This window comes from Papio anubis, chromosome 10, assembly GCF_008728515.1.
Source record: "Papio anubis isolate 15944 chromosome 10, Panubis1.0, whole genome shotgun sequence".
NCBI classification, from domain to species: Eukaryota; Metazoa; Chordata; class Mammalia; order Primates; family Cercopithecidae; genus Papio; species Papio anubis.
The window spans coordinates 117,757,063-117,777,247 of record NC_044985.1 but is presented as its reverse complement, the minus strand read 5'-3'; the positions used below and the strand labels follow the sequence as shown (position 1 = coordinate 117,777,247).

The 20,185-nt window shown below is 39.3% G+C and overlaps 1 protein-coding gene across 3 annotated transcripts; it reads left to right on the top strand.

Annotated features, from left to right (window-relative positions):
- The first annotated feature begins 6,622 nt into the window (after positions 1 to 6,622).
- Positions 6,623 to 20,141, top strand: LOC101012770 (putative male-specific lethal-3 protein-like 2). Of its 3 annotated transcripts, none has more exons than XM_031651627.1 (3): positions 6,623 to 6,715; positions 7,655 to 8,950; positions 19,901 to 20,141. In XM_031651627.1, exon 2 carries the CDS (start codon positions 7,810 to 7,812, stop codon positions 8,941 to 8,943), a length of 1,134 nt encoding a protein of 377 aa, XP_031507487.1. In that variant the 5' UTR covers positions 6,623 to 6,715; positions 7,655 to 7,809; the 3' UTR covers positions 8,944 to 8,950; positions 19,901 to 20,141. The 3 variants fall into 3 exon arrangements, with proteins under 3 accessions (XP_031507487.1, XP_031507486.1, XP_009181650.3); XM_031651626.1 differs by lacking the exon at positions 19,901 to 20,141 and adding an exon at positions 16,129 to 17,517; XM_009183386.3 differs by lacking the exon at positions 19,901 to 20,141 and having other exon boundaries at positions 7,655 to 10,356.
- Positions 20,142 to 20,185: the final 44 nt, after the last annotated feature.

Here is a 20,185-nt window from a genome sequence, read left to right as displayed (position 1 = left end):
GTCTTAATTTACAAGAGCATATTCTCAAGTACACTAACTTAAACTCCAGGACTCTCCTGACTAGAAAAGGGCCATGGTTCCTTCAGAGACTATCACACTCAATGGTACTTACAGCAAACCACTACTTATTGCTCCTGGGACAGGAGCTGTTGTTCATTGGTGTATTAGGGTTCTCTAGAGGGACAGAACTAATAGGATACATGAGTTTATTAAGGAGTATTGACTCACACAATCACAAGGACAGGTCCCACAATAGGCTGTGTGCAAGCTGAGGAGCAAGGAAGCCAGTCCAAGCTCCAAAACCTCAAAAGTGGGAAAACTGACAGACAGTGCAGCTTTCAGTCTGTGGTCAAAGGTCCAAGAGTCTCAAAGCTGAAGAACTTGGAGTTCAGTGTTCGAGGGCAGGAAGCATCCAGCATGGTAGCAAAACGTAGGCTGGAAGACTAAACCAGTCAAGTCCTCCTACATTCTTCTGCCTGCTTTACTCTGGCCGTGCTGACAGCTGATTAGGTGGTGCCCACCCAGACTGAGGGTGGGTCTGCGACTCCCAGTCCACCGACTCAATTGTTAGTCTCCTTTGGCAACACCCTCACAGACACACCTAGAAACAGTACATTGCATCCTGCAATCCAGTCAAGATGAACCAATCCAGTCCAATCCAATATTAACCATTATAATTGGTTTCTGTAACTTCTCCTCAGGACACTAGCAAATTATATTAATTTCTGAGGAGTGGCTGCAAATGGAGAGCATCATTTTCATACTAAATCCAAGAATGTCATAAAAATACTACTTAGAAACAAGGGAAATGAGTAGGAATGGAAATGTCAGTCGTTACCTGTTTTCTGTCAAGTACTTCCAAAACTGTAAAATTAGGAAAATTCATCAAGAGTTCTAAAATACATATCCCCTTCAGCAATACAAAAAAATCTGGGGTATAAGTTAAAAATTTAAATACAGAAGTTAGGAGAGCAAGAATTTCTAAACAGCCTAAATTCTGTGTGTTTTATAATAATGTTAAGAAATAATTTTGATAAATGAGAGTGACATAAATAATTCTTATTTCTTGCAAGAAATAAGAACATTAGACGCAATGGTGAAAATAGTTGAATATAAAGGGATGAAGATAGCTGAGAGAAGATGTAACACTATTGACTTAAAAGCTAATTCTAAGTAAGGAGTAGATGCCCCAAAGCTTTTCAAGAAACAGAACACAGTGTCTTCTGTACCTGTCAAATTTATTCCAGTAAACCATGGGAGGTAAAAGGAATGGCAAAGGGCCGATGCAAGAGGAAGGGGGCCTTCTGGAACATTTCTAAGGTGGGTAATTTAAAGAGATTTCCAAGTTATCAATTAACCTCATGCCTCCTGTTTTAAAATTATTCACACATCATAACAGAGGACCGATCCTTGAATGTTTCAAAGAAAGATGTTCTGAGAGTTTTCAGATCCACAAATAATGGGGTTGATTAAAAATAGGTCATCCAAATCAGTCTAATTGCCTTCTATCTTTAATGTAAATTCTTTTCATTGATTTTTAAGATGGATAGCCCATTAAAATACATTAATCGTGACCCTAAAAGTGTACTTGTATTGCAAAAAGCCTAAGGTGAGGAAGAAAAAGCAATTCCCCACCACATGAAACTAGGGCAGGAACATCACCAAAGAGAGCTGTGGTAAGAGCTGGGAGGCGAGGGATAATGATGATAAAACACCCTCCAACTGTACACCAGCGGTTTTAGAAGGTTGGAGCTGTGTGTGTCTTATTTGGCTAAAAGGGCTCTAATTTTGTCGAGCCAAGGTGAAAAACACATGATTGGTCTTCTGTGTTTTTTAGTTATGTAAGAAATGCACTCTTGTGACTGTACAATGCATGCTCATTCTAGAAAATGCAGCTAAGGACAACTAACATTAGAAATAACCCATCACACCATTATCCAGAGATAACCCTGGAAACATTTTAATATATACACACTCAAACTTTTAAAACAAATAATGTATATTTTTTAAATGCATGTATGTAATACATATGTTTGGAATCTCCTTTTATACTAAAAATTTTAAATACATTTTAGATGCCAATAAATACAGTTCTTCAAAAACATGTTAATGGAACACAAATCAGTATCTATCACCATTTACTCAGCCATCCTTGTAGTATTGGACATTATCAACAGTGTTTCACTAAACGTCCTCCAGCTAAATCCTCGTCAATATCCACAATTACCGTGAATACATTTCAAGAAGTAGACTTCGTTAAATCAAAGAACAGACATGTTTTAAAGGATCCTCACACATAGCCCTAAATTGACCTCTGGAAACATTATACAAATTAATGCAAAATATAAGAAAATATTCACTTCTTCACACCCTCACTGATATTTGTTATTGTTCTTTGTGTTACTAATTTGATAGACTTCAAATGATGATTCATGGATTTTAATTTAGTTTGGGGGCAGAAAATTTCACACATTTATGAGCCATTGTATTCCATGTTGGTTGATGCTTTTAAACCAAACTAAATATTGCCCGAGAAGGACTCCGTACTTCTATATTTGAGTCCTTGTGGACAAACTGCAACCTAACTTAATAGGCAGACGAGACTGAAAACCTAACTTAGGAGTATATGACTGTAACACTAATTGAGTCTTGGCCAATCCCAGCAGCCATACTTCAATCACTCATACACTTCTGAGTGTTCAGAGTGTGTTCACAGAAAGCAAATGCTGAGCTGTAACCAATACAGTTGTTTCTCTACCTCACTTCCCTTTTTTTGTCTACAAATCTTCCACCATGTGGCTGTGCTGGAGTCTCTGAATCTGCTGTGATTCTGGGAGCTATCCAATTAATGAATAGGTCATTGCTCAATTAAACTCCATTAAATTTAATTCAGCTGTTTTTCTTTTAATAATGACAATTTATGAACTTTGTCCTTTCTCTTTTTGGAGTTTTCATGTTCTTATTTATATGTTCTTCTTATTAAACCTTTGTAATATAGAATGCAACTATGTTTTCCATTTTGTTGGTTATTAAATGTGTCTTATTTTGTCATAAAGAAATGTTTCATTTCTCTGTATTCACATTTTTTCAACATATTTTCTATTTCTTGCCTTTGATGTCATTCTTGGAAAGACTTTCCTGACCCCCTTACAATATTGAAATGACCATGAACGTAAATATTTAAGCTCAGCTGCTATAAAAACATCATGAAAGAAAATTAAAAGCCATTCTGTAGAAAAGATACAGAAAAATGAACGAAGTACTAATAAATACTAGAACCAAAAATTTGAAGTACTAATAAACACAACAATTTAGAGTTAGTGTTGAGTAATGGTAGATCATATTTATGTGAAGATAAGAAAAAGGGGAAATAATTTTAATTGAAGGAAGAATAAGATGACAAGGCAAATTATAGAGGGATAAAGTAGAAAATATTAGGAAGCTTTATATTTGTGCACATTATTTAGGACATAGTATGGAGTAATAACAACGGCACAGGCTTGAAATATTACCAAATGCTAAGCATCTGTAATAGAAAGACCTTGGAGCCATATCCTTTAACAGGTGACAGGCACAGAGAACAGCCGGGAAAAAGAACTCAGAAACCAAGAGGACATAGATAAGTTATACTGTAGGTCACTGGGCAGTTGTTTCAAAGTTGTACAGTGGATTTGAACCAGCAATCCAAAAGTATATTATTTCAATATTTAATTTTCATGATAAAATCTTCTCATTATATTACAAAACTGTTCTAGTTATTTCTAGTATGTAGGTTGCAAATAGTATTAAATGTCTCAAAATAACTTTCATTAATAAAACTTAGTGAGATCCCTGCATTTCATGTCTCTCAAGTCTCAAATCTGTTCTTTTATATATGAGCAATATTTTGCAATAACCGAATTATTGCTCTGAACACTTTCCACCTGAATGTGTAGCCAAAAGTGCTATAATAAACTACTTATGCTACACAGTAGATATGAAAGTCTTAACTAGAACAAAAAGTTTTTGTAATTAGATTAAGTCAAGTTTGACCTCTAAGTCATTGTTTAGTAGCTCAACTAATTCCTCCTAGAAATGTGGGTTAATGCTGAGGTTAATTTGCCCAACCTGATCTAATCTCACATGATTATACAGATATTTGAATGTAGTCACCATATAATTCTTAATAAAACCTAAATTAGCATAACGTGTTTCCAAATCAGCATCCTGAATCCTATCCTTACATGTCTGCCACAAAGATGAAATATTGAGGGTTATTTTTAAATTATATAAGTTTCTTGAGTAACCCCATAGTAATTCCTTTCACTTTGATCTCACTTTTTTAAAGATTAAGAAAGATCTCATTTAACTTTCAAATATAACTATATTTCTCAATATTTCAATTGTTTACTTTGTCATTGATTATACATTTTTTACAATAGAAGCAAATATTCAACTGAATCTTCTTCATCTGTTTTATTTGGAGAACCATCTTATTACTATATATAGGACAAGACATTGACACTCTTCATTTTTATTTGCCAAATAATATCTCAGTCAGAGGATACCACTGACAGCATTCAATGACTTGTGGAGTCTTTTAGTCCACCCAACAAGAGCAGGATATGCATTTTTTCAAGCACCCATGGAACGTACACCAAAACAGACAGTATTCTGGGCCATAAAACAAGTCTCAACAAGTTTAGAAGCATTGAAATAATATAGATTATGTCATTTGATGATAATAGAATCAAACTAGAAATCAATAACAGGAAGACAAGAAAATCTCTAAACATGTAGAAATTGAACAACATACTTCTGAATAAGCCATGGATCAAAGAAGTATAAAAGGAAACTTTTAAAAATACATAGAATTGAATGAAAATGAAAACATAATCAAAATATGTGGGATGCAGCTAAAACAATTATGTGAGGGAAATTTATAGCACTAAATGCTATAAATCAATAACTTACACTTCTAGCTCAAAAAATTAGGAAAAGAAGAGGAAAATAAAGACAACACAAGCAAAACGTTACCTTCAGGGAAACTATTTAAAGTATAAAAGAGGTATCTTGAATATTGCTTACAACTACATGTGAATCTGTAATTATTTCATTAAATTCTAATTTTAAAATGTTACTTTCATTTTCATACATCAACAGTAGAAAAATGGAACTTTAAATCAACATAATTTACAAAAGACTCCTAAAAATCCAACAAAATGTGAGTATCTGATAAAATTATAATTCATAAAATGTATACTGCTAAAATTATAACTATAAAGAAAAATATAATTTTTCCATCTTTTGAAAGATATTAAAGAAGACCTAAATTACAGGCGAGATATTCCATGTTAACGGATTAGAAGACCCAATCTCATAAAGATATCAATTATTCCCCCTAATTGATCTATAGATTCAAAGTAAATCTAATCAAAATGCCAAGAGTTTTTGGTAAAACTAACAAGCTGGTAATAAAATGTATATGGAAAAATCAAAGGTCAACAATAGCCATAACACAGCTAAGGAAAACGAACAAGGTGAGAAGTTATGCAGCTAGTTACTATAACACTGTGATTAGGTGCAAAGGTAGGAAAAAAAAAGACCAGTGAAACACAATATAGAATCTAGAGACAGGCCAGTGTACACATAGAAGAGACACAGTTTGGGTGGCATTATAGAACAGTGAGGAAAGGATAAATTATTCAATAAATGCTACTGAGACAATTTGTTATCCACACTAAGGAAAAGAGAAAGAATTGGCCTTCTACCTTAAAGCAAATACAAAAATCAGTTCCCGTGGATTAAAAGTTGAAATGTGAAAGGTAAGTTTTATTACCATGGAACATAAAAGGATTTCTTAAATAAGACACCAAAAATGCCTGTCATAAAGGAGAAAAATACAAATTTTACTTCAATTTTGCACTGGGAATATTTGCAAAAACACAATACTAAGTGTTGGCAACAGCATAAGAACTCAAATACCAACATGAGTGATATTTTATTGTTATTCTTTATATGTTATGCATGCCACAAAAGGTTTTGTATGTATTGCATATTTAATTTTAAAGTTAAATATAAAATGTTTTTCTTCTTGACAAATGAAATGCTTCTAGTATTTATCATTAAGCAAAATGTTAGGACTATAAATTTTAATTATTTTAATATTCAATATCTTTTCGTATTACATTTAGGATTTTTAAAGTAGGGAATAATATTAAATTTATCTTTGCAAGTAGAAATAGTAATAAAAACTCCTAAATAACGCTTGTATCAAAGAAGGAAACAAAAGGAAAATCACTAACTGGTACTCAAAGAATAGATAGCCTTAAATGCATTTATTAGCAAACAAAAGTAAGTGGAAGTAAATTCATTATGCTTTCAATTCAAGAAATGATTTTAGAACAGTTTAACCTAAGTTAAAAGGAAGAAAAGAATACAGTCAAGAAATTAAAGAAAATAAAAACAAAAACGTGTAGGGTAGATAAAGAAACATTAAGCGCTGGTTCCTTTAAAAGACCAGTAAAACAGATAAAGTTCAACAATATAATTAAGAAAAGAGAGACAACGGATACATAAATAAATAGCATTAGACATTAAACGGGACTTCCGCCCGGCACACCGCATCGCGCATGCGCCGTCGGGAGCGTCGCGCGCGCCCTGTCGCGTAGCCAGCGCTACGTGTGCGCCCGGGACGCAGACGCACGCCGCCGGCGGAGGAGGCCTCTTAACCACGGTGGGTTTCTCTCTTCGCGTTAAATCTCTCCTGCTCTGCGGCCCAGTGCCGCGTGGGCTCCCGTGGGACGCTCCCGTCGGACGCCGTCTGACCTAGATTGTTAATGTTATTGTTGGGAAAGGCGAAAAAGGCAGCGAGATCCCAGAATACCAGAGCCATTGTAGTGGTTGGAACGGAAGTTGGGATAGATGGGTAGCCGAAGATCGTGTGCTTTGTGAGCCCAGTGAAAATCGTAGATTGGCCGGGCGCGGTGGCTCACGCCTGTAATCCCAGCACTTTGGGAGGCCGAGGCGGGCGGATCACGAAGTCAGGAGTTGGAGACCAGCCTGGCCAACATGGTGAAACTCTGTCTCTACTAAAAATATAAAAAAATAGCTGGGTGTGGTGGCGAACGCCTGTAATCCCAGCTACTCGGGAGGCTGAGGTAGGAGAATCGTTTGAACCCGGGAGGCGGAGATTGCAGTGAGCCGAGATCACGCCGTTGCCCTCCAGCCTGGTTGGCAGGGCGAGACTCTGTCTCAAAAAAAAAAAGAAGAAAAGAAAAGAAAATCGTAGATTAGGGGCAGGGCACGGTGGCTCACTCGTGTAATCCCAGCACTTTGAGAGGCAAAGGTGGGCAGATCACTTGAGGTCAGGAGTTCGAGACCTGCCTGGCCAACATGGTGAAACCCCATCTCTGCTAAAAATACAAAACAATTAGCAGGGCATGGTGGTGGGCGCCTATAATCCCAGCTACTCTGGAGGGTGAGGCAGGAAAATTGCTTGAACCCCGGGAGGCGGAGGTCAGTGTGGAAACGCTGTCACAAAAAAAAAGAGAGAAAAGAAAATCGTAGATTACAGCATAAATTGGCAAGAAAATTTGTAGCTCACCTGAGGAGCAAGAGAGAAAGAAGCAGCCCCTCCAGGTTGCCTGGTGCTAACTCTGTCTTTTTTTAAAAGGCCTTTCCATCGAAGAAAGAGATGAAAATGATGAAAACTCATTAAGCAGTTCCTCCGACAGTAGTGAAGACAAGGATGAAAAAATAAGTGAAGAAAGTGATACTGAAGAAAAGACTGAAGTGAAAGAAGAACCGGAGCTTCAAACAAAAAGGGAAATGGAAGAAAGAACAGTAACTCTAGAAATCCCTGAAGTTTTGAAGAGGCAGCTGGAGGAAGATTGTTACTACATTAATCGGAGGAAACGGTTAGTGAAACTTCCATGCCACACCAACATCATAACGATTTTGGAATCCTATGTGAGGCATTTTGCTATCAGTGCAGCCTTTTCAGCCAATGAGAGGCCTCGTCACCATCACGCTATGCCACATGCCAACAAGAATGTGCCTTATGTCCCAGCAGAAAAGAATGTTGACCTTTGTAAGGAGATGGCGGATGGATTAAGAATAACTTTTGATTACACTCTCCCGTTGGTTTTACTCTATCCCTATGAACAAGCTCAGTATAAAAAGGTGACTGCATCTAAGGTTTTTCTTGCAATTAAGGAAAGTGCCACAAATACTAGCAGGAGCCAGGAGAAGCTCTCTCCCAGAGAGAGAGATTTGTTGAATCCATCCAGGCCGCAGTCTACAGAGAGTCCGTCAACCACTGGTGAACGAGCCACCCCCAAAAGGCGCAAAGCCGAGCCGGAAGCAGTGCGGTCTCTGAGGCGGTCCTCGCCCCACACCGCCAACTGTGACAGGCTTTCTAAGAGCAGCACCTCACCTCAGCCCAAGCGCTGGCAGCAGGACATGTCCACCAGCATGCCCAAGCTGTTCCTGCACCTGGAAAAGAAGACACCTGTGCATAGCAGATCATCTTCACCTAATCCTCTGACTCCTAACCAGAGTCAGGGAATAGAAGGGAGTGCTGCGTTTGCTGGCTTTGAAGGGAGAAGAACTAATGAAATAAATGAGGTCCTCTCCTGGAAGCTCGTGCCTGACAATTACCCACCAGGTGACCAGGCGCCTCCACCCTCTTACATTTACGGGGCGCAACATTTGCTGCGATTGTTTGTAAAACTTCCAGAAATTCTTGGAAAAATGTCCTTTACTGAGAAGAATCTGAAGGCTTTATTGAAGCACTTTGATCTCTTTGTGAGGTTTTTAGCAGAATACCACGATGACTTCTTCCCAGAGTCGGCTTATGTCGCTGCCTCTGAGGTGCATTACAGCACCAAGAACTCCCAGGCAGTCTATAAAAGCGTTGATGGTTCTGTAAGAACAACTGCTCCGTCTAGCATGGCGTTCTGAGTTCCAGGTAAACAACTAACAAGGTGGTGGGTCTTTACCCAGAGCACAAAACACTGCCCACCTGGGGGCTTTGACAGAGGTGGTCCCGTTTGAGTTCCCCATATACTGTAGTTACTCTGTTTAGAATTATTTCCTAGGTGCCTGAAAGTGTTCTGACATGACACTTGCTACGTTGTAGGCCATCTGTGATGGCAGGAAAAAAGCAACTGTGTTCACAGTGAAATGTTCATGGAAGTATACATAGGTTAGGCCATTTCAGTAGACATTGCAGTTAGTTAGCAAGAACCACATTGTTTCATTATTAGCATTAAACAAAGTTGTTTTTGCAGATCGGTTTCATTCTCTTGATGATGCTAAGCAACTCTGTCCAACAAGGTTTAGTTTGTACTTGAAAATCGCAAAGTAGTCTTGAAGTATTTTAGAGGGAATCCATATTGATGGCAAAAGAAAATTTGCAACTATAATTTGCTTCTAACGGTTCCCTCTCTGTGAAACATTATTTTTGATGAGCTAAAGAAAGCATTGCTTTTCTTGTTTGCAATTTTACAGCTATACTTTTTTGTGTAATGTTATGGTTCCCTTTCTGTAAAATGTTCTTTTTGGTGATCTAAATAAAGCCTGTTTTGTTTGGGAAAAAAAAAAAAAATTCGGAGCCGTAACTACAGATACAATGACAACTGGAATATAAGAGAATGCTATATATTCATTTAAACCAGTATATTTGAAAGTCTTGACAAAAATGAATGATTACTTAGGAAAATATATAAACTGGCTCCCCCCAAAAAAGTAGGTATTCCTCATTGTGGCACCTGACAGCCCCAAAGGTAGAAATTAAAACTAACCCACATATTTATTGCACACTATCTATGCTGACATTTTAATGTAAATTTTAGACCACATAAGCTTTAGCGTTTAGAGTCAGAAATTCCTTAGGTACTAGCCCACAAATTGCTACATGAGAGAAAACAGAAAAGATGTCACTTTCTGCGATCCTAACAGAAAGCCCACAGAGGCATATCTTCCCACTGTGGCTTCAGTAGCATCAAATAGGAAAGTGATAATACTGTGAGAGAATGATGTGCCACCCACAATATCTGAAGTACAAAGACAAAGCTGGATGTATTTTTGGTTAGTTAATTACAAACCTGTAAGAGTCCAGATGCATTCTTCCTAGATTATCATAATTCTCTTTCATGTCCATGAAAGGATAAGCTGTGTCACAAGGCTAAGAACTTGAACTGTGCTAGTCCAAATTGAGATGTGCTCCTAAGTGTGAGGTTAGAGCACTGGAGTTTGAAGACTTAGTATGTAAAAATAAATGTAACATATCTCGTTAATAATTTTTAGCATTGGTTAAATGTTGAACTGATGATATTTTAGATACATTGGGTTAAATGAAATGTTTTAAAAATACCTTCACCTATTTCTTTTTACTTTTAAAAAATGTTAATATTTTAAAAACTTAAAATGACCAATGTGTCTCACATTATATTTTTAATGGACAGTGATGCTCTTAAAAGTATTACCTCTATGGCATGGCATACGTCAAAAACTCATGGTCTTTTTTAGCTATTCTTTGATCCAATATCGAAGGCTTAGCTTCATGTATCCAAGCAGGTACAGGCCTCCACTAAATTAGTCAAAGCATCTTTTGGTCTTGTACTAGGATTACCTTTAAATCTGATGTTAACATATGCAGCAAATCCCTGCTGTTAATAGACACCACCCGACATCTTTCTGCTGTTTACTAATTTGATTGTTACTCTTTCCCTCACATATTACCATACTCCTATGTAACACACTCAGTCTGGCAGCCTTCTGTTACTCTTATCCAATGAAGGAGAAGCTCGTACTTGTGTTCCATTCATTCAAAAGTATCCATGCCCACAACCAATCTTTGGATAGTCTAATACAAAATCCCAATTTAATGGTTTTTTCATGTCATCTTAAAAATGAATAAAGAGATGATACCAGGAAGTCTAGGTGATAATTACTTTTCTTGACCAATTCTAGGCTTTACTAGAGAGCTGAATTTTATAATACAACTCTCCTAAGCTGTTGCTTGTGCAGCTAATTTGAAGGACAATTTGAAGTGAACTTAAGGATGAGTTGCCTTCTCAACTCTTAGAAAGACCCAAATATAGCCATTTCTATAATTAATGCTACTAATGTGAATTTGATCAAGCTACATAAAACCAGTTTAAATTCCTCAGCCCAAATAGTAGCTATGCATAATAGAATAAGCTTGGATTTTATTTGGGCCAATTAAGAGTGAGTCTAGGCCATTGCTAATAATACTTCCTGTATCTAGAGTAATTCTGTAATACTTCCGGTATAATACTTCCTGTATCTAGAGTAATTCTATAATACTTCCGGAATAATACTTCCTGTATCTAGAGTAATTCTATAATACTTCCGGTATAATACTTCCTGTATCTAGAGTAATTCTGTGTGACTTGGACCAATCTATGTGAAAGCTAAAAGAAAGGCAAGATGAGCTTCTCACGGAGTTGATAAGAATTATTTTCTTAGGAAATCTCCCAATCCCTTCTTAAAATAATATTCCTAAGTTTGTTTGTTTGTTTTGAGATGGAGTCTCACGCTGTTGCCCAGGCTGGAGTGCAGTAACGTGATCTCAGCTCACTGCAACCTCCATCTCCCAGGTTCAAGCAATTCTCCTGCCTCAGCCTCCCCCAATGGCTCGGATTACAGGCGTGTGCCACCATACCCAGCTAATTTTTTTTGTATTTCTGGTGGAGACTGGGGTTCACCATTTTGGCCAGGATGGTCTTGAACTCCTGACCTCAAATGATCCACCCACCTTGGCCTCCCAAAGTGTTGAAATTACAGGCGTGAGCCACCACGCCCAGCCTATATGTTTGTTTGTTTGTTTTCATTTCACAATTGTTTGAGATCTATTGTTCAGAGTCTTAAATGATTTTGTGCAGCTACTGCCCTGACAGATGATTCAATGAAATATTCAAAGATGAAATCAGAATGAAATTCTGCTGATCAGTGTTCGGACTGAAAATACGATCTTTGCAAATGAAATCTCTTCTTCAGAAAGCATCATTTATAGTGGTAAAGAGGTGGATAATTTTTTATGATTCTTTCTTGTAACTTTGGCTGAATGAGAACAAAAAGAGGAGACTGAGAAGAAAAAGAGTTCCATGGACCTCTCTGAGGACTCAGCAGTCTCACATGAGTACCCATACTTACACAGACTGCACCAGCCCCTGACACCACTGAAACTTCACAAATCCTGAACGCCACACTCTTCAAAACTCCACCTACTGTCAGCAGAAAAGATTAGCATTTGAATAGGCAGGGCAAGGAAAGAAAATCACCCTCACCATTTTGGGGGAGCATGGTCTAATCTGTTGAGAACCCCTGAATAGGACAGAAGGGTAGAGGAAGGGTGAGTTTGCTTTTTACTTGAGCTGGGACATCCATCTTCTGTCTTTGGACATCAGAGGTCCTGGTTCTTGGACTGGAACCACGCCACCGCCTTTCCTGGACCTCCAGCTTGCAGACGGAAAATGATGGGACTCCTCAGCTTCCATAAACACATGAGCCCATCCCTCAAAATAAATGTCTGTCTTTCTGTCTATCTATTTTCCTATCTATCTATCTATCTATCTATCTATCTATCTATCTATCTATCTGTCTATCTCATATTGGTTCTGTTTCTCTAGAGAACTCTGGCTAATATGTAGAAATTGTTTCCTAAAGAAAAATAAAAGTATTCATCTGATGAAGACACCATGTTGGAATTTAGGAAAGGGCTTAGTATTGTTACAAATGTCCACTACCTGGATGGTTTTTGTTAGTCGAGATAGACAAAGTTTATTTGCCCTCAAGGCTTCTACAGTTGACTGCATACCTCATGTTTGTCTCTTTGACAGTCTGGCACAATAAGGCATTTTTAGTTTAAGACCAAATTTCTCATTTTTCTCTTCTTGCTTTCCGTCAATGTGCCTTCCTTATTCTTTTTAGACAACTTTAAAATTTGATTCTGAAGGGGATGATGTTCTATGGAAGCAGGATTTATTGTAGGTACAGGGCCATGCATATCAAAAGAAGAACTATATCATTGTCCATATGTAAACAATTCTCCTTAGAAGATTAGAGAAAGGACACGAAACTTGGGGGTGCTAATAGCTCCCCAAGAGTAGCACCCTCAGTAGAGGGCATTGGCTCTTCCAATGCCTTTCTCCTTGAAATCTACAGGTGTCCTTACTTACACCCTCATGATTCTTAGAGAATACAGAGGCTCTTAGATTCTTGTTTTTATTTGGGGGACCAGTTGTTTCATTTATAAAGCTGTATATTTATTTTTATTTCTAGCTTATTTTTTTCCCTAGGGCTCAGTTACTTATTAGAAAATGTTCTGTTACCTTCTAAATTAACAATTTTCTATATATATTTTTTCATTTAAGGCTCCTAATTCAAATCGGAGTCCATTTTCAGCTGTTGATCGTACCCTAGAATAATGTTCAAAAGGTTCCTGGAATCCAATTTTTAAATCTAGTGTTTATTTTATGAAAATGTTAATCTTTGTCCAATTTACTCTTTAAGAGACAGATTTCTAAAATGACTTTAATGAGCTTCCTTCTTTTTGTCTCTAAGAATTAATTGTATTTTAATTTCCAGATGGATTATTCAAATCTTCCTTTTCCTAACCTCTTATTTTAACCACTTTCCCCATTCATGAGGGGCTAAAATGAAGTGGACTAGTCTATATACATCTAGTCATTCATGAAAATAGTACATAACAAAGATCCTATTGCAAATATCTGTCCATCTTCCTGAAGTATAAGAAAATATTTATAGCATTGCTATGGACTGAATTGTGTCCCCCAAAAATTTATATGTTGAAGCCCTAACCCACAAGTGACTCTATTTGGAAATAGGGCCTTTAAGTATATAATTAATGTAAAATAAGGTCATAAGGATGGGGCTCTGATCCAATACAGTTAGTGTCCTTATAAGAAGAGATACCAGAGAACTTGCTGTCTCTCACACACTCTCTCCCCACATGCACAAAAAAGAGGTCATGTGAGCACATGGCCACCTGCAAGCCAAGACAAGAGGCTTCAGAATGAAACCTACCTTCCTAGCACCTTGATCTTGGACTTCCCAGCCTCCAGAACTGTAAGAAATAAATTTCTATTGTTTATAAACTGGTTAGTGTATGGTATCCTATTATAGCAGCCTGTACAGACTGTCTTTGACTCAGCTCTACACTGGGTTTTAAATTCAACGTCTATATATCTGCCTTCTGATCTTAAACATTTACATGAATGTTCCTTTCCTGAGAAATCTCAAGGCAATACTAGCTCATTTAGAAGACTGGAGGAGGGAATAAAAAGACTAGAAGAGGTACAAGTGAAAAGTTGCTTAGATCCAAACAGGGTGGGTCTCAGAAGGTTAGTGTCCTTCGACAACTTGTGTTTTCAGCTCTACCACACCAGATTTAAAAACTGATTATTGAAAGATTGGTGTCTTTGCCTCCCAATTTTTCTAGACTGCCTCCTAAAATATGAATTGATTTTTAACACAGCAAACTTTCTCTAAAATGGTCATTGTTTTTTGCCATCTTTTGCCTTTTACCCAAAAGAATGCAAGAGTAAGGATCATAATAAGACTTTATATACAAAGAAGAATTTCTGCAGGAGTTTGAAAATTTGATACAGACAAATCCACGTGAAGAAGATGGGTCACTGCAGTCGACTGTGCTACAGTGTGCACTCATGAGTGGTGTCAGAAGTTAGGCCAAGCAGAAGTTAGGCCGAGAAGAAATCAGCGAGATTGCCAATGACCCAACAATTGTTTGACCTAAAATATAAACTGAGCAAAGCGGTCTTCTTTCACAAGTTGACAGAAGTGTAAATGTCATTATAAAGGTTTTGTAGGGTGCCCAACGCTAAGTTCGACTAATTGCCTTTTCACATAATTGTCACAGGTCTGAGGAACCTCTAATCATTTGCCTTCAAGACTGGATTAGATTGAAGCAGAAAATAATCAACTTATATATGCATCTGTCTTTTGTGGAATACTTCCTTATACAATCAATAAACACAAGATAATCCAGGACAAAACAAAGACAGTTGAAATAAGACTGCCTACACACACACACACACACACACACACACACAGAGAGAGAGAGAGAGAGAGAGAGAGAGAGAGCGAGCAAGCAGCAGGAGAATAAGCAAAGATATTTACTAAATCTTTTATCCCCAAATCATAAGGTCTAATGAGCTTATAGAAACACCTACATCTAATTCCTTTGGTTATAAATCCTAGGGTAACAAATTCAGCGATGAGAGTTCAATGAAACTAGCAAGAACTCACTGTTGAGTCTGGCTTACCTGGCAGCAGATATGAAGGATAAATGGAGTTTGGCAAAGAGGCCCAGTGAGTATGCCTGTTGGCCTAAGAATGACCTAGAATGCTTCTAAGTGAGAGTCCTTGAAACGACCTCAGTAGAAACTTTGGATTTGCCACAGAATGATAAGACCACCCTTAATATCTGAACTGAAAAGACAAAGCTGAATATATTGCTACCAGCTATGTGTTGTACCTGCTGTACAATAGCAGCTTTAGAATGTTCCGGGCCATTATCTCATTTGGATAAATGGCCCCTGATTTTGCAGAGCCAAGGTAAAAGCACATGAGGGGTGCTGTGGTTTAAATGTGTCCCCCAGAAACATGAATTGGAAATTTAATCTCCCTTGCAACAGAGTTGGGAGGTGAGGCCTAATGAGAGGTGATTAGGCTATAGGGCAGAGGGAATGGATTAATGCCATTATTGTGGAAATGATCACAGGAGTGGGTTTCTCATAAAAGAATGAGTTTGACGGCTGGGCACAGTGGCTGTAATCCCAGCATTTTGGGAGGCCAAGGTGGGTGGATTACTTGAGGTTAGGAGTTTGAGACCAGCCTGGCCAAACCCATCTCTACTGAAAATACAAAAAATTAGCCAGGTGTGGTGGCATGCAGCTGTAGTCCCAGCTACTCAGGAGGCTGAGGCAGGAGAATCGCTTGAACCCAGGAAGCAGAGGTTGCAGTGAGCTGAGGTCACGCCATTGCACTCCAGCCTGGGTTACACAGCAAGACTCTGTCTCAAAAAAAAAAAAAAAAAAAAAAGAGTTTGGCTCCTTTTTGCTCTCTCTTGGCCTCTAGAGTTCTTCTGCCTTACACCATGAGATGGCACAGCAAGAAGACCGTCACCAGAGGCCAATCACTCAGACCCCCACCAGAGGCCAATCACTCAGTCTGGGACTCGCCAGTCTTCAGAACTGTGAGAAATAAATTTCTGTTCATTATAAATTACAGGTTCATTACTCTCAGGTTTTATTATAGCAGCACAAAATGAACTAAGACAATTGGCCGTCTGTGTTTTCTAATTACATCAGTAATGCAAACTCATAATTGCACAACAAATGCTCATTCTAGAAAATGCAGCTAAGGAAAACTAATATTAAAAATAATTCATCACACCATCATCCAGAGATGGCCCTGGAAACATTCTGAGACATACATACTCACACTTTTAAAACATGTATAATCATACTTTAAATTATATAATATATACTTTTAAAATGCAGACGTATAATACAGGTTTATAACCTTTTTGTATTAAGATCATATAGAATTTTGATCTCAATAATTACACTTTTTCAAAATTGCTGGCAATAAAACATAAGTATCACCATTTATTTTGCCATCCTTCTAGTATTGGACTTTATAAACTGCTTCACGAAAGATCCTCCAACTAACTTCTTGCCAACATCCTTAATTACTTCAGTTAGATAGATGTGAGACTCGTTAAATCAAACAATGAACACATTTTGTGAGCTTTGACTGACACCTCGTGGAAAGTTAGCTTGTTGCCTATTTCACAGCCTCTGTTTGCATCAATCAGCTCCAGGGCAACAGAAAAGAGCAAACCCTTTTCTTAGCAGCCTAATGGGCGGGGTCTGATGTTTGTGATAATTTATCCCAGACTGACATTCTCACCTTTACATAGGAGTTTCTATGTTAATGCTGGGACCAGGCAAAAGCTGCGCTTCTCCAACCAGACTGGTGGTAACATTTCCACACCTTTCCAACAGAAACATATTTACATGACAACTCCATGCAGAATAAGTCTCCATCTCTTTTATTTGAAGCAAAATTCAGGCACATTTTATAAGAGCAGCTGTAATACAACTTTAATGAGCACTACTTCCTAGCCATTTAAACGGCACTTGAAGGGTTGGAAATCCCAGCCCGGCCAGTAGAGGGCACTGTGCAGGTGCAGCCAGAGCAACCCACCCTCATCTCTGGAAACCAAGATGCTGTGCCCAGAAACCTGCTGCTGGGGAAGGAGCTGACTTGTGATCCTTCCCTGTTACTTGAGAGTGGAAAGTGGTGGGGAAGGAGTTTGCTTAGCAGGTCTGGAGTAATATGGTTAGGCAGCCAAGGGTGGTGGGGTGAGGTATTATAGAGAATGGCATTAAGGGAGGAGACCACCCCTCATATTGTCTTATGCCCAATTTCTGCCTCCAAAGAAAGAAGAAGTAAAAACTAAAAGGCAGAAATGAAATCCACAAGCAGACAGCCCGGCGCCACACCTTGGGCCTGGTAGTTAAAGATCAACCCCTGACCTAATCGGTTATGTTATCTATAGATTACAGATACTGTATAGAAAAGCACTGTGAAAATCCCTGTCCTGTTCCGTTCTAATTACCAGTGCATGCAGCCCCCAGATCACGTACCCTATGATCTATTGATCATGACCCTCTCACACGGACCCCCTTAGAGTTGTGAGCCCTTAGAAGGGACAGGAATTGTTCACTCGTAGAGGTCAGTTGTTGGAGACGTGAGTCTTACCGAAGCTCCTGGCTGAATAAAGCCCTTCCTTCTTTAACTCGGTGTCTGAGGGGTTTTGTCTGTGGCTTCTCCTGCTACAGCATCACATGAGAAGCATGGTGCAGGGTTCTTCTTTCCTTAGCTGGAGCACCACTTTGGACCATGGGATGGGGAAAGCCAGTCAGAGACTATTGGAAGACCAGCAGGCCAGAACAGTAAGGGTTAATGCATTGACTCTGGCTGGCTCAGAGGGGTTTGGCTAAAGCAAGTACGTTTTGGACTTCAATTAAAGACTTGAACTTGAGATTGAGAAACCTTTCCACTGAAGCTGCCCCCAAACTCCTAGGACAGAGGCAGATGCTTGGATTGTCAGTGAAGCCAGGAAGGGAAACCTTGGAATGGTTTTCCAGGAATAGAGAATAAGCCCTGGGAGACGCCAGTTTTGAAAACTGGTACTATTGTGCTTGTTAGAGTCATGGTGAGGCAGGAGAATAGGGAACTGGGGTAGCCAAGGGTTGAGGCATAAGCAAAGTAATAGCAGATGCAGCCAGTTCACATAAGCAAGAGAACAGCAGGTGCAGCCAGTTTTAAGCAAGATTGGGCAGGACATAGGCCACATCTTCACTCCTGTGATAATAAGAAAGAAGTTTCCACTTCAGCCCCTGAATAACTGCAGGCCAAGTTTCCACTTTAGGCTCTGATTGGTCGCAGACCAATCCTTCATAGGGTGTAACCAATTGAAGGCCTCTAAAGGGTACCCCGGGTGTTGCCAAGTTATTTTGGCTTTATAAAAGCCCTAATTGAAGCGGCTCTTGAGCCAGGTGCTCCAGCCCGCTCTCACTCTGCGAGTTCTCTTCAATGAATCTGTGCTCTCCTTACTCCGTTCTCCTGTTGCTTTGTTTTTCGTTGCTTCATTCCTTTGTTACTTTGTGTGTTTTGTTCAATTCTTTGTTCAACACGCCAAGAACCTAGACAGCTCTATCTGGTAACAATGAAAGAGTCAATCGTCCAAAACCCAAGAAGAAAAAAATCTTATTCAAGGTCCCAAGTCTCTAAATGGGCCCAGTTAGATGTTTGAAAAGTAAAATATGTGTGGAAGCACAGAGTCAGAGGAAGAACATGTTAAGTTTCTGAACGCTCCTAAGGAAGGAGGAGGAAGACACCTCAGCCTGTTTGCGAAAATTGGAAAAGATACAAATTAAATGTGTAGATCCTGCAACTGGAGAAGACTGAGAGGATGTTTATATAGGGAGGAAGGGAGGGAAAGAAACAGGATTGGTAGGTTACCCCATCCAATTCCGTGGAATTGAGAGCTCGGAAGATAAAGTGGCCCAGGATTTTCTTCCATCAGACTGAAATAGTACAGCCTTCCTGTTCCCACCTGGATCAGTCACTGGCGCTGGGCCACCCTGGGGCAGCAAGATCTTGGGTGAGGGAGTTCTCTGCGACTGAATCGTCCCAGAATAGGCTGACAACTGAAGGCCCCGGCCAACTGCCCTCCCAGCAGCTGTGGCATCTTAAGGGGAATCAGGCCAGCACATCTCTGTGTCCAGCACAACGCAACACATTTTGTGGTCACACACACTACATGAGCCCCAAAGTTCTCACGCTCCCCCCACCCCCACCTAAATTTCTGCAGGACATCATGATAGAATTGCCGTGCAGGCTGAAAGGAGGTGAAGATCCCCCTCTAAGGGACCTCCTGGTGCTCAGTAATGCTTTTATTTTCAATCACATACTATGGTAATCACATCAGCACAAGCACACAAATGTGGTTAAGTCACCCTGTGTTTCCTTAGGATTGACATTCCTAAGATGTCAATCACAAATTTCATCAGCCACACTAAAGACTGATTTATCTTGCTCTCCTCTCTGGAGAAAATATTACAAGATTAATATCAATGAAGAAGCAGAATATGCAATCAGAAATACATGGGGGAAAAGGTGGGCTAATACAAGTATTTTCCTGGATTTTGTGATGTGTATGGCATTTGTCAGCATCTTTAAATGTGTCATTCGTTGAGACTTATTTTTTCTTTCTAGATGAATATTCGCTATCCTGCCTCCTTTTGGGTTGGTAATTTGGGGTTGTCTTTCTTAGGACCCTGCCCTCGAAACCGCGCCGGGATCCCAGGCGGGCAAGTGAGGAAGACGGCCCCCGCCCGGCGGCGACACCTAGAACAAGTCACGCAGAAATCTCCAGGCCGTACTTATCTCCGGTGCACAGCGCGGGAGATGACACGCACCCCACCGGATCTCGCACAGCCCCGCTGATTAACAAGCACAGAGCCGTTGGAGCAACTTCCACCCACCTGGGCTACTGGAGACCCTCCCTCCCTTCCGCCGGACACGCTTCTTGGGGCGTGGCTGGAAACTCGGGCGTGGA

What these genes read in the sequence shown, in the direction of transcription:
- LOC101012770 (XM_031651627.1), top strand. Translation starts at nt 7,810, where the DNA reads ATGGAAGAAAGAACAGTAACTCTAGAAATCCCTGAAGTTTTGAAGAGG.